The following is a 12599-nucleotide window of genomic DNA, read 5'->3' on the forward strand; positions in this document are numbered from 1 at the left end:
ATAGGAACAGCACTTTGCATCATTTTCCAGTTGTGCCATCTTCAAGCCATTTATGATATGCCTACAAGCATGAGGAACAAATCGTCACGGTCGGGGCAGAAACCTTGTGTCTCCAAGTTCCAAATGTGTCCTGACGGGTTTTACTGAGCGACACGAGGCCCATGTGGTTCACCACTCTCTGTGACCGGCCCGGTCAACACAGCAGTGGGGGACAAGGAGGGGTGTAGCGCAGGGATGTGTTGGCCATTGGGAAAAGCGGGACAACTCCCAAACGGCCGGTTCATTCCCGGCCGGTCCAGGCCGGCCATTAGGAAAAAAATGTAAATAAAATGTCGGCCTTCGTTCCATTTTGGGGGCTGGGCGGCCAACAAAGTAAATCGTCACTGTCGGGCAGAAACCTCGTATCTCCAAGTTTCAAATGTGTAAATCTTTTCGCAAAGCAAAGCACTGCTTCATCATACAAGGCTGTTGCACAAAAGTAGTGAAAACAGCAGATCTACAAGCACACAACGCCTCGCGGTGCGAGGCGTTGTGTGCTTGTAGATCGGCTGTTTTCACTAGTTTAAATCATTTTTAAAATGATAAATACAAAACAAACGGTTTTGGACATACAAGGTTTCCACCCGACAACAACGAAATATAACTCATGTAATTGGCCCACTGGCTTGTCACTTGTCATGGTCTTGAAATGGCAAATCTTTGAGTAGCAGCAGCTCTATAGCGCGCAATGAGGGCATCTCCAACTCTTTTTCCCGGGCTGAATCAGGGGCCCTGCCCTGGTGTAGCGGGTCAGTTGGAGCACTTCCCTCCTGTGTGACCCTGTGGGGCCGACTGCGTGATTTCTGACCCCCCCAGTGGTCAACTCTCTCTTTGACCTTAATGGACCTCTTGCCATCAGCTGCCAAGTGTTCATGACACCATGTCATTTGGCTGGACTGGGCTCAGCAGGGCTGGACCGTGGTTTAGGTTCAGACGGAGCGGTTTGTAGCTTAATGACTGCATGCTGAGGAGTTGAGCAACGGGTGAGAGGACAGTTCCTTTGAGCCTGAAAGTTCCACAGAGACAGAAAGTACGAGGAGACGTCAGACACCTCTTAAGTCCTTGCTAGCGATGTCCACTGGAATAGAGGAGTCGGCGATGCAACCAGGCTAGACGTTTCAGCCGGTTTTCAGCATGGACGTGAGGGTGTTCACCTCTGGATCCTAGGAGAGAAGACAAAGAACTTTATTTACATTCATTTGCAAGTTAGTTTACAGTGCATAGCAGTGTAATGGGTATGAACCTGGAGGGTGCAATTATTTAAAGATGGGGTGCCATGATTTTTTTTCTCCCTAAAAAAAAATTGTTTTCCAAAAAAGTGTACAGAAAGTGTTCAAATTATGTTTTTTATGTGGCCACACCCACCAAGTCATTAAGTATGCCTGGTTGCCAGGTGGGTGGTGACCCAGTTGAAGTTAGCCACACCCACAGTGTTGGGTGTATGGTAAAAGGGGAGGGGATGAGTTTATGAGCCGTCTATTGGAGAGTCTAATCAGTCTATGGGGAAATAGTGACATTTGGAGTTACATTAACTACGTGGCCAGCACTGTTTCTGACCCCGCATTGCCCCTTTTATGCCCATATATGGACATTTCTGTATTTGTCTGCCCGCCGGCTGGCCGGTCCTCCTTTAAGCCAGTTTTATTATAGGACATATATGTTTTGTTATATATGCAGTCATCATTGTCCTCCTACCTGCTTACCCATTCAGGCAGTGCACCCTCAATGAGGCAGGCCTGCAGGGGTCACTGTTTCCTCCGGACCACCTGTTTAAGGTGGAGTTCACTTTCTGCCGCCACAATAGGCAGCTCATTCTTCAGGTGGTAGGAGATCAGGTGGCTGATGCTCTCAAACAGCATGTCTTTGGTCCGCACCTGCATGGAGCAACAGAAAGAGACGCAAGGGAATAAGACCAAGCAGTTCATGCCAAGGTTATAATAGTTTTGGATTTTTCCATTAGTTTTTATTTTTATTAGTTTTGAGGTTTTGTTTTCAATTACAGTTTCGTTTTAATTCGTTTTTAAAGTGAAGTTGCTAGTTTCGTTTCGTTTTAATTTTTTTTAAATGCTTAGTTTTAGTTTAGTTTTTATTAGTTTTAGTGTTAGTTTTAGTCTTTTACGTAATATTGGTTATTTGTCAGGGGTGAGATTAAAAAAGCTCCAGAAAAAGTATTGTCTAATAAAGAAAATCAAATAAACATCATATTGATGAGAGTGGCAGGAATGTTGAGACATACAACTTCTCTCTTTGACCTCACCAACTGGTGTTTTTTATTTTTTATTTCCACAAAAGACGAAAACTAAGGAGATTTTCTCTATCATTTTAGTTTATTTTAGTTAGTTTTGTAAACACACAATACAGTTTCAGTTAGTTTTCGTTTTTTTAAAAAGCTTCGTTTTTATTTTTATTTCAGTTAACTAAAATGTTTTTTCCATTCTAGTTTTCGTTTTTTAGTTAGTTTTCGTTTACTATAATAACCTTGGTTCATGCCACTGTTTCTCAATGTAAGGTTTGGGGATCACCAGGGGTCCAAAGAATGGACCCTTAAGCCTCTATCAGAGTCCAGGGTGAAGAGCTATTCACTTCACCGCGGTGTAGTTTTCCAGCTATCACCTAAAAATACATAACAAAGCCTAGGTGATAGCTAGGAAACTACAACGCGGTGAAGTGAATAGCTCTTCACCCTGGACTCTGTTAAGAGGTTTTACAGGTCAGTAACTCATGGGTCAATTTGGTTCCATTTGTACACTCTCAGGGGCCTTTCCCCCGGCAAAGAACCGGTTCGGGTTCTTTCTCCCGCCTATGGGATGGCAACATTCTTGTAACCTTGGTTCGTTCTTGCGAACCGGCCGCAAACCAACTTTTACGGTTCGGAACCAACACGGTTCTCGGTGGAAAAGCTCACCTCTGGTTCATCCCATAGGCGGGAGAAAGAACCAGAGCCGGTTCTTTGCTGGTGGAAAAGGCCTCTCAGAGTCCTAGGGATTTTGCACCCTCTGGATAAAACACTGTACACTGTGTGTGTTTGAAGCACTGAGGAAGGCTTATAAATCTTAGATGTCACTGATCACATGACCCCACAATCAATCCTCCAGTTCTAGGCAACACAGAACTGGAGTTCAATGTTGACATAGTTCAATATTGAAAATGAGTGGTATTCCCCTTTGGAATCGGAACATTAAGAGGGAATCGTTAAGGATCCCAGCCCTACTCACCACTCCCTCAGGGTCGACCAGCAGCAGGTGTTTGGGCAGGCCACAGTGCATGCCGGTCAGGACGTACTGGCCCGGGTTGGTGGTGCTCTCCCTGACCAGGAAGTCTCCGTCTCGGACCAGGATCCTCTCGGCGTCGCGGCGGCTCATGCGGCCGTGGTACCAGGCCTCCCGGCGGAGCTGCTCCTCGGTGGGCGCCACGGGGGCGCGGCGCCGCGGCGGGCTGGGCCACTGGTCCTCCAGGACCACCACGCCAACCCCTGCCCCTCCCCCTCCGCCCTGAGCACACGCCCCTGCCCCTCCTCCTCCTCCTCCTCTGGTGGTCTCGTGGAGCTTCAGAGCATCTTCGAAGGGCCCTGGGGGAGAAATAAATGGTAAATGGTGAATTTATATAGCGCCTTTATCCAAGGTGCTTTACAGAGATTGTGCATTACATTCACCCATTCACACACCCATTCAATGGCGGTGGCAAGAATACCAGAAGAGTCGCCGGAAAGAAACTGCCCTGGGCTGATGGTTTATGGCTTTTGATTGATTGATTGAGGTATTTATTAGTCGAGGTTTTGGATAGGAAAAGGTACAGTTTCATGACAGTACAGTTCACTGATACAATGTCAACTAAAAGGAAACAAGGGTAAGGCAAGGCTTATTTGTATTTTCCATTGAGATCCTTAATATCCATATATACCTCTGTAAACTATGCCTAAAAACGGTTAAACCTAACCTTATTCCTAACCTTATAACCTCAGTAAAAAGGTGCCAAAACCAAGCCCTATTCCTAATCTTAACCTCAGAAAGATATGCGTAATCCTAAAGTTATTTCTAAACTTATTCTCAGTAAAACAAATACAAGAATAAAAAATCTCAGTGAGTTTCTTCCCGGCGACTCTACCGGTTACCGGTGGCAACCATGCAAGGCACTGATCTGCTGCTCACCAGGAGCAACTAGGGGTTCAGAGTCTTGCTCAAGGACTCTTCCACTCTAATTCTGGGGGAGCCCGGGATCGAACTGGGAACCCTTCGGGAACCCTCCGTGTTCTAAGACGGCAACTCTTAACCCCTGAGCCACTGCCGCAGAGAAAGGACCACGAAGCAAAGATCACAGTGATACACTTAAACCGCTGTCTGCAGTTATAGTGCATGTTTGTGGGTTGCTACTGCATGTACTTATTATAGCAATAAATACCATATATGACCATAAAATAGGCTATGAACTTGTGTCATAACAATGTGTGCTTTTAGATGGGTATAATAAAGGTGGAAAAAATGGTGTGTTTGCTTTGAACTATATCCGTTGATCTTCATGCATCAGCTGTGCTCACAAAGAAAACCTGCCTCACTTACTCATGTCAAAGATGTCTTTCTTGGGACTCTCGGGTCCCCTGGGTGCTCTGTGTGCCTCTGAGCCCTGTGCCAGGGAGTCCTCCAGACTCTGGGTGTTGACGTACAAGTGCTCCTCATAGTCTCTGCTGCTGGGAGGCTGGCCGTCTGCACGCAGGTACCCGTCTGATGTCAGGCCTGCATGAGAAAGGAAGCAATTAAGACCATCACGTTTAAAGGGAAACTAGGTAAGCCTATATTTTTTATATATACAGTATAGTATATACATATTTTAGCACTTATTTCTCTCTATCAGCCACTACATTGTTGTGCTGGGGTGTTTCCTTGCAGAAAGACACATCCCTCTGGCTGTATTTTGGTTCTGTTCCACTGTTTGTGTTGACATTCATCCCTTGGAGGGACGTTTTTGTCAGGGGGAGGTGTCCAGAGCTCTTAGGCCTAGGCTACACAGATCTGGATTTTTCATATATCCCGGTTTTTCAGATATCCACATAGAAAAATATCTAGGTCCACACGACAAAGATATCTAGGTCTAAAAGAGTCCCCAGACCTCCACTATAGGGGGACAAGCACAAACACAGTAAAGTCTTCAGAGATATCCGTGTTCCATGCCTACACGGATCCAGTGAATCGAATATTTTGCAATGTCTTCACTTATTTATCCGGTTTAAAAAATATCCAGTTTCGCGTCCAAAATATCCAGCTTTGTGTGGCTGCAAGCCCCAACCGCATAAAGAAATGTCTAGCTTCAGAAATATCCAGCTCCGTGTGGCCGGCACCTAAATTGCTCCCTTTGAACCTCAAAGGGGTTGTGCACTGAGGTAATCGATTGGGCCATAAAAGTGTCAAGTGCTCGTTAGTGATCTCTCTTATCAACGAAAGCGTCAAAGGCAACTACCTGTTTGATGCCTGTCATAGAGGGAAGGGGGAGGGGGGAATGTGTCAGTATACACAATAGACGTGCCCATAGTTCCCCTTTAAACCGACATAAATAAATAACTCTTCAGCCAATGTTTTCTCTGATTGCAGGTCTTTTGTCTTGCCACAAGAGGTCCTACCTGAGCTTGTTTCTGTGTCCCAGTGAAGTTCATAGCACAGCTGACCAGAGGGGTAAGACACTGTGTCCCTTCTCGCTGGGGAGCCCATCTGCAAACAAACACACACACACACACACACACACACACACACACACAAACACGCACCACAGAGACGCACTCAATGCCTTGTAAACATATTTGTTTCACTACCTGATTGGTACAGCGTACATCTCTTGTCCCCGGCATAATGTCGTTTGGAGGCACTCAGTCTGAAACCCTAGCTACATCCCTGACTCCAGTAAGCTGCTGGGAAAAGGAGGATGATTCCTCTCACAGGGGCCTGCGTTTCAACCTGTAATCATATCTTTCCCTGCCAATTAGGGCGCAGGCACACGGAAAAGACGTTTGTGGAAGTACACTATAAGCCATGCTTCACAGGCAGGGGCGTCACACTGGGGGGGAAAAGTGGGACTGAGTTACTAGGGCCCAAGGTGGAGGGGCCTTAATTATTTTATACTTTAGCTATTGAAAAATAGTAGATATACAAGCTCACGGTCACGGCGCGGCACTCGGTGCCACGCCGCGAGCTTGTATATCTGCTATTTTTTTGGTGCAAATATTTTGAAATGGGGGAAAACCTTAGAAGGATTTAGAAGACATTTATAGAATCATGTCAAAAATATAGACCTGCACAAATTTTCACGATTTTTCAGAATAGCGGTGTCGCGCTGTGAGCTTGTAGATCTGCTATTTTTCAATGGTTAAAGCACAAAATAATGCATAATAATGCGTTCCCAACTTCCCATTCATGGGGGGCCTACAGTGAATCCTTGCACCCAGGGCCCAGAATTTGGTGTGACGCCCCTGTTCACAGGGCTTATGAATGATACCCCACGCAAACCATATAGCAGCAAAGAGCAGGAAGGCTCGTGGGTCATTGGTTTATGGAGCAGAGATGAAGGAGTGCTGCCTGACCCTGGCTGTCAATTATGGGCTGAGGCTGGACATGCACACTCTGAGCAGCTGCAGCCCCAATTACAATGTCTGAGATGCATTTAGATCTCGGGTGGAAAATTACATGCTATGACATTAATTCCTCTCAACGTTATGCAAAGTAAAATAGCAAACAGCGGTAGTGCCGTTATAAGCCTGGCAGATATTCTTCTACAATGGGGGTTATCAAAGAGGGGCCCAGGGACCCCCAGGGGTCCTTGAGGGGGCCAGATACATTATGGTTAGTTAGGAACCAAATGGAGGACCCTTAAGCCTCTATCAGAGTCCAGGGTGAAGTGCTATTCACTTCACCGTGGTGTAGTTTTCTAGCTATCACCTAAAAATACATAAAGCCTAGGTGATAGCTAGGAAACTACATTACGGTGAAGTGAATATAGCTCTTCACCATGGACTCTGATAGAGGCTTTATGTGGCTGTATCTGGGAGTGTACACATGGAACCAATTGGACCTGTATTTGTACACTCTCAATTTATGGAGGTATAATCCAAGTGCTGGTGGTTCTCAAAGTGGCCCTATATGTACAGTACATCACATCAGCTATTTTAAAACAATCTTAACATTCTTTGAAAACATTTGAATATTTTCAATATTTTGAACACCACAAAGCTTGTATTGGGGCCGGGGGTCCTTGGCACAAACTCTTTTCAGATGGGGGTCCACGGACAAACACACATTAATTTAGGGGTCCTTGACATGAAAATATTTTCTACAGAGCTGATTATGCATTAGGATCAGTGGTTGCCTAATTGCTGTAATCCTGGGCTCTGCTCTCCCTCTGTCACGCCTGGGGAGGGCCCCGAACTGAGCTCATGCTTCCTTCAGTGAATGAGGAGTGAGCAGGCCACATCTTATCACCTGACATAGTCCATGGGCCATATGAGATGTCGGTTTCCGAAAGGTGGCAAAGGTTACCATGCATTTTTGAAAAGCTCTATATCTGTAGATTATATTTTGGTGATAACCCTTTTTGAGACACAGCTAAATTGGTGATATCAGCCGCTAGACTAGAGTTGGTGTCCCATTAACTTTACTATACAGGGGGAAAAAAAGGAAAACATTAATCTGCTTTAAGTATCATATGAGGGGTCAAACTTTTTCATGATTCTGAATCCATTGCAAGCATCTGTTTTGCACAAAAAACATTCTGTGGGCTAAAAACGGCCCCATAAGACTATGGTTTAGTCTTATGGGGCCGCCACTTTTGTGGCGGCCGTTTAGTTAGTTTGACCCCTTAAAGCAGATTCATGTTTTGCTTTTTTCCCCCCCTGTATAGTAAAGTTAATGGGACACCAACTCTAGCGGCTGATAACACCAATTTAGCTGTGTCTCAGAAGGGGTTATCATACCAAATTATAATCTACAGATATAGAGCTTTTCAAAAATGCATGGTAACCTTTGCCACCTTTCGGATACCGACATCTCTTATGGCCCATGGACTAACAGGGGTGAGTTTCCCCGGTTGGACGTAGCACGTGGAAGGAACACGTTATTCCAACCAGTTCCTTTCCCCTCCATGAGGGGCGACCTTAGTAATCTGGAGGCCTGTTCAAGAGCTGGTGGCTGAGGCCCGTTTCAATTGAAACTGGTGAAACATAGCTAAGGCCTCCCCTGGCTCCATCAGGCGCCCAAGCTGGCCAGGGGGAGGCATTATAAAGACCAGGATTACTGCGTGTTTTTGTGAGGGTATCTACCCAAGGAGACACAGGGAGAACATGCAAACTCCACACAGAAAGGCCCCTGTGCTGCTATCCTGTACCTTGCTCTGCGGCTGGGTGTGGATGTGGCCCAGCAGGGCCCCGCTGGGCCTGAGCCTGGAGTCCACCACTCCCCCCACGGGAGGCTCCTTCCCTGGGATGCTGTTGTAGTAGTCGTGCTCCGAGGAGTCGTCGTCGTCGCCCCACGCCGGCTCCTCCGCCCTGAACGTCCTGAGAGAAGCCATAGAGTGAGCACGTAACTCAGGGTTCCCCAATAGGCGGCCCGCGGGCCATTTGCAGCCCGCGGGGGGCTACTGTCTGGCCCCCACCAACCCCAGTAATAATGGTGGTATAAGAGCAGCAACAACACTAGTATATTGTCATTGTCGGGTGGAAAACCCGTATTTCAAAATGTGTACGTTCTTTCGCAAAGTAAAGCTCTGCTTGATCAAACAAGGCCGTCGCACAAAAGTAGTGAAAACAGCCGATCTACAAGCACACAACGCCTCGCACCGCGAGGCGTGGTGCGAGGCGTTGTGTGCTTGTAGATCGGCTGTTTTCACTAGTTTAATTTTAAAATGATAAATGCAAAACGAACGGTTTTGGACATACAAGATTTTCACCCGACAACGACAATATCTGAACTGTCACTGGAGTAGCGGGAATGCCACTGTCCCCTGCAATGTTGTGGCCCTCAGCTTGGTACCCTAGACATAATTTGGCCCTTGGGGAAAACTAATTGGGGAACCCTGACGTAACTGATTCTGGGAAGAGTTATCATCATGCTCTGTATGTTTGAACCCATTTAGGCCTAAAATTATTGAATGCTTTAAAGGAACAGTTCACCTCTGGGAAAACCAGATCAGACTCCTCCTCCTGCCTTCGTTCGAATGCAAAGATGGGGGGAGTCAGTTTACTAGGCTAGTCATAATGATGCATTTGGCAAGCTGAAATACTAAAATATCTAAAAACACAGATTGAACACAAAAAATTACTCAGGATTGTGTTGATCGTGTCCCAAACAACAATAAAATAAGATCTGGTTGTCCCAGAGGTGAACTTGCCCTTTAACTATTGAAAAATAACAGATATACAAGCTCGCAGCGTGGCTCCGAGCTTGTAGATCTGCTATTGTTTTTTTTAATCGTGAAAATGTGTGCATTTTTCAATAAATATTTTTCAAAGCCAAATTTTGTAACTCAAATCTCTGCTTCTGGGGGGTCCCTGGAACAATACATTTTAACTGTAATTTTGGTGGTCTCTTGACGTGAAAAAGTTTGAGAACCACTGATTTAGAGGAAGGATTTAGATGTCGGGTCAAAGATCGGGTCAAAGACATTCAAAGACTTGCACACGTTTTCATTTTTTTTTTCTTTTTCTCAAAAATAACAGATCTACAAGCTCGCAGCCACGCTATGAGCTTGTATATCTGCTATTTTTCAATAGTTAAAGCATAAAATAATGGTTAAAGTGGTTAAAACGTGGGCGGCGCCTTCCAGGTTTTAAAGGGTTTTAAGCCAAGCTTGTTCTATTTGCCTAAACAAAAAGTTGGAAAATAGTTCCCGAGAGCTGAATGACAGGTATTGATATGTGTTGATGGTCACAAGTGAAGGATGGACTTTGTGGGAATATGAGAGCAAAGGATTGAGCACATCTCCTCCTCATGCACAAGAAAGGAAGAGCTTCTGATATCAGGTTTTTAGTGTCTCTAGAAAGGCACGACTCAGCACTTCTCTGTAGAATGCCCAGGCACAGGGGGGCATGAGTGCCAACGTGTGATAAACCACACTGACCCATGAAGCCTGTGCACTGTTCGAAAAAGTACTCTTTTTTTACTTAAAGGGGCACTCCACCACTTTTCAACCTATGTTCATATAATTGATCCTCACTCAAAAATAGCTTTTCTTTTCTTTTTTTTCTTTTTTTTTCCAGAGGAGGGCTGTGGGCAGGTCAGAAACCCATAGTCTTGTGACATCGATTGCCAATCCAGCTTATAGAAACTGCAGGCTTTCTATTCCTGAAAAGTTGCAATTTTAAAGTGGAAGCCATTGTTCTCGCGATAATAAAAATCTATTTCTTTTTTCAAAAATGTTGATAAAAATTTTTTTTGGGAAAATGATGATGTCACAAGACTATGGATTCTGAACTCCCCACAGCTCTCCTAGGAGACTTGGACTAAGTAAAAAAAAATTGTGATATTTTATCATGACCATTAGTGAGGACCTATTATATGAAGACAGGTTGAAAATTGGTGAACTACTCCTTTAAGTAAAAGTACCAATACTGCAATGTAGAAATACTGATATACTGCAAGTAAAAGTCTGGAATTAAAAATGTCACAAAAGTAAGTAAAACGTACAAAAGTATTTGAATATAAATGTATTTAAAGTACCAAAAGTAGGAAGTGTTTGTATGAATCCCAATGAATGAATGAATGGACCGTTGTAAATCACGTTGAGTTCGCAACTTGCTTTAAAAGCGCTATAAAAATGCAATCCATTAATGTACTCATTATGCAGAAGGTCCCATTTCACTTTTATTCTCTACCTATGAGGCCGGATTCTGGGAATGGAGCGGTTTGCTGCCAGTTTTGCTGCAAAAAAACCCCACTCCATTCCCATTGAAATGCATTGGCATTGTGTGCTTGTAGATCGGCTATTTTCACTAGTTTAGTTCATTTTTTAAATGATAAATACAAAACGAACGCTTTTGGACATATAAGGACAACAACGTTATATTGGTGTGTAAAAAAAGAGTCTAGAATTTGCCACGGACAAAACTAAGTCTTGCCACGGACACATATTACGTCCGTGTAAGGACACGTTGATGACCCCTGTGTTCTTTCATCTCTCTTCGTTCCGGTGCTCTCCAGTGGAAGCGGAGGAAAAGAAACCCTCAGAAAAGTGAGCTCACCTCTCCGTGGAGGCCATGGTCTTGGGCGGGCTGTGGAGGTACTGTTTGAACTGCAGCTCGAAGGCTTGGCCAATAGTACTGATGACGCTCTGGGCTAAACCGTCTGAGCACTCCAGAATATGACACGCTGACAGAGGACAGAGAGCCATGTTAGTAGTGAGCCCAGAGATGACCTGAGTGTGCACTGTAAAACCTGTTAATTCCACTCGAGAGTGTAGCCAAAACGTACAGACAATCGTGGTTTACATTTTCTACACTCTCAGAGTTACAAGGGGATGAAATTAACATTTTTTACCGTGTACCGGCCGGTTATTATTAACTGAATCTGAGATTATAAGTCATATAAAGGGGGAAAGAAGTTGTTTTGGATATCGATAAAAACATAGATGAACAATACAAAAGCAACAACAACGAAATGTTAAAATCATCCTACATTTCCCCCTCAATTTCCGTTGTGGTCGCTCACATGTGATCGCTCCTATTCTTTAACCAAATGAACCCTATTATCCCTATTCTGGGATGGGGGTCATAAGAATGTCATAATAATGACAAGCGGGGCATGGCATGAGGGATCTACAAGCGACGTGAGCTTGTAGATCGACTATTTTTTTGGCGTTGAGGGGAAGAGACGAGGGGACCGAGTACAGACCCCTGGGGGACCTCAGTCAACTAAGTATATGGATAGGGTATAATGTGGTCAAGAGAGCAAATTACATTTGTATTACATAGCGCCAGGGATGTGCAGAGAATGTTAGAGAGGCAGGGGCCGGAATTTCTAAAAGAGCCTTTTGGGTGAAAATGTCAAAAATAGCAGACCTCCAAGCTCACAACGCGGCGCATTGCGACGCGTTGTGAGCTTGGGGGTCGGCTATTTGGTGAAATCTTGCTGTTACTACGTGCCATCCTTTTGACAACGGAGCGTCGGGAGGGTTAGCAACTCACCCCACGGAGGTTAGGGTAAGGGTTAGAGTTGGGTGTTGAAAGGTCGAAAAAGATGACACGTAGTAACAGCGAAACTCTCCCCGGCTATTTCCGTGCTTGATACCACACTGAACTAAGCATGATCAAGTTAATACTGGAGATGTGGCATGGATTTCTACACAGAGAGGGCAATTCTTTCAACATAAGATGCTGCATTCAAGTTCAGGAGAGTTTGGACGAGACAATTTCTCTTGAATTCTGCCTTCAGGTATGGCATGGAAAGAGGGCATTTGCATTTCTTTCACCATAGTAAAAACAGCATTCATGGTCTGGAGAGAGGGCACTTTTTACAGACGGATTTTACAAATGACATTGGTATTGCACCACGCAGAGCTGTACTTTCACCTCAGTGACGAGTTTAAAGGGA

The 12599-nt window shown here is 44.9% G+C and overlaps 1 protein-coding gene across 3 annotated transcripts in view; it reads right to left on the reverse strand.

Moving 5' to 3' along the window:
* Positions 1-561: 561 nt before the first annotated feature.
* shc2 (SHC (Src homology 2 domain containing) transforming protein 2) overlaps positions 562-12599 on the reverse strand; it is a 49652-nt gene continuing 37614 nt past the window's right edge. For 2 of the 3 annotated variants that reach the window (XM_080734022.1, XM_080734021.1), the window contains 7 exons: positions 11252-11378; positions 8401-8569; positions 5651-5738; positions 4596-4769; positions 3255-3607; positions 1743-1913; positions 562-1202 (listed from right to left, as the gene is read on the reverse strand). In XM_080734022.1, the coding sequence (XP_080590148.1) occupies positions 1785-1913; positions 3255-3607; positions 4596-4769; positions 5651-5738; positions 8401-8569; positions 11252-11378 (1040 nt within the window). In that variant the 3' untranslated portion in view covers positions 562-1202; positions 1743-1784. Of the gene's footprint in view, positions 1203-1734; positions 1914-3254; positions 3608-4595; positions 4770-5650; positions 5739-8400; positions 8570-11251; positions 11379-12599 lie in introns of all 3 variants that reach the window. The other variant, XR_013962363.1, reaches the window with a different exon arrangement.

The sequence above is a fragment of the Nannobrachium achirus genome (assembly GCF_963921795.1).
Source record: "Nannobrachium achirus genome assembly, chromosome: 1".
NCBI lineage: Eukaryota > Metazoa > Chordata > Actinopteri > Myctophiformes > Myctophidae > Nannobrachium > Nannobrachium achirus.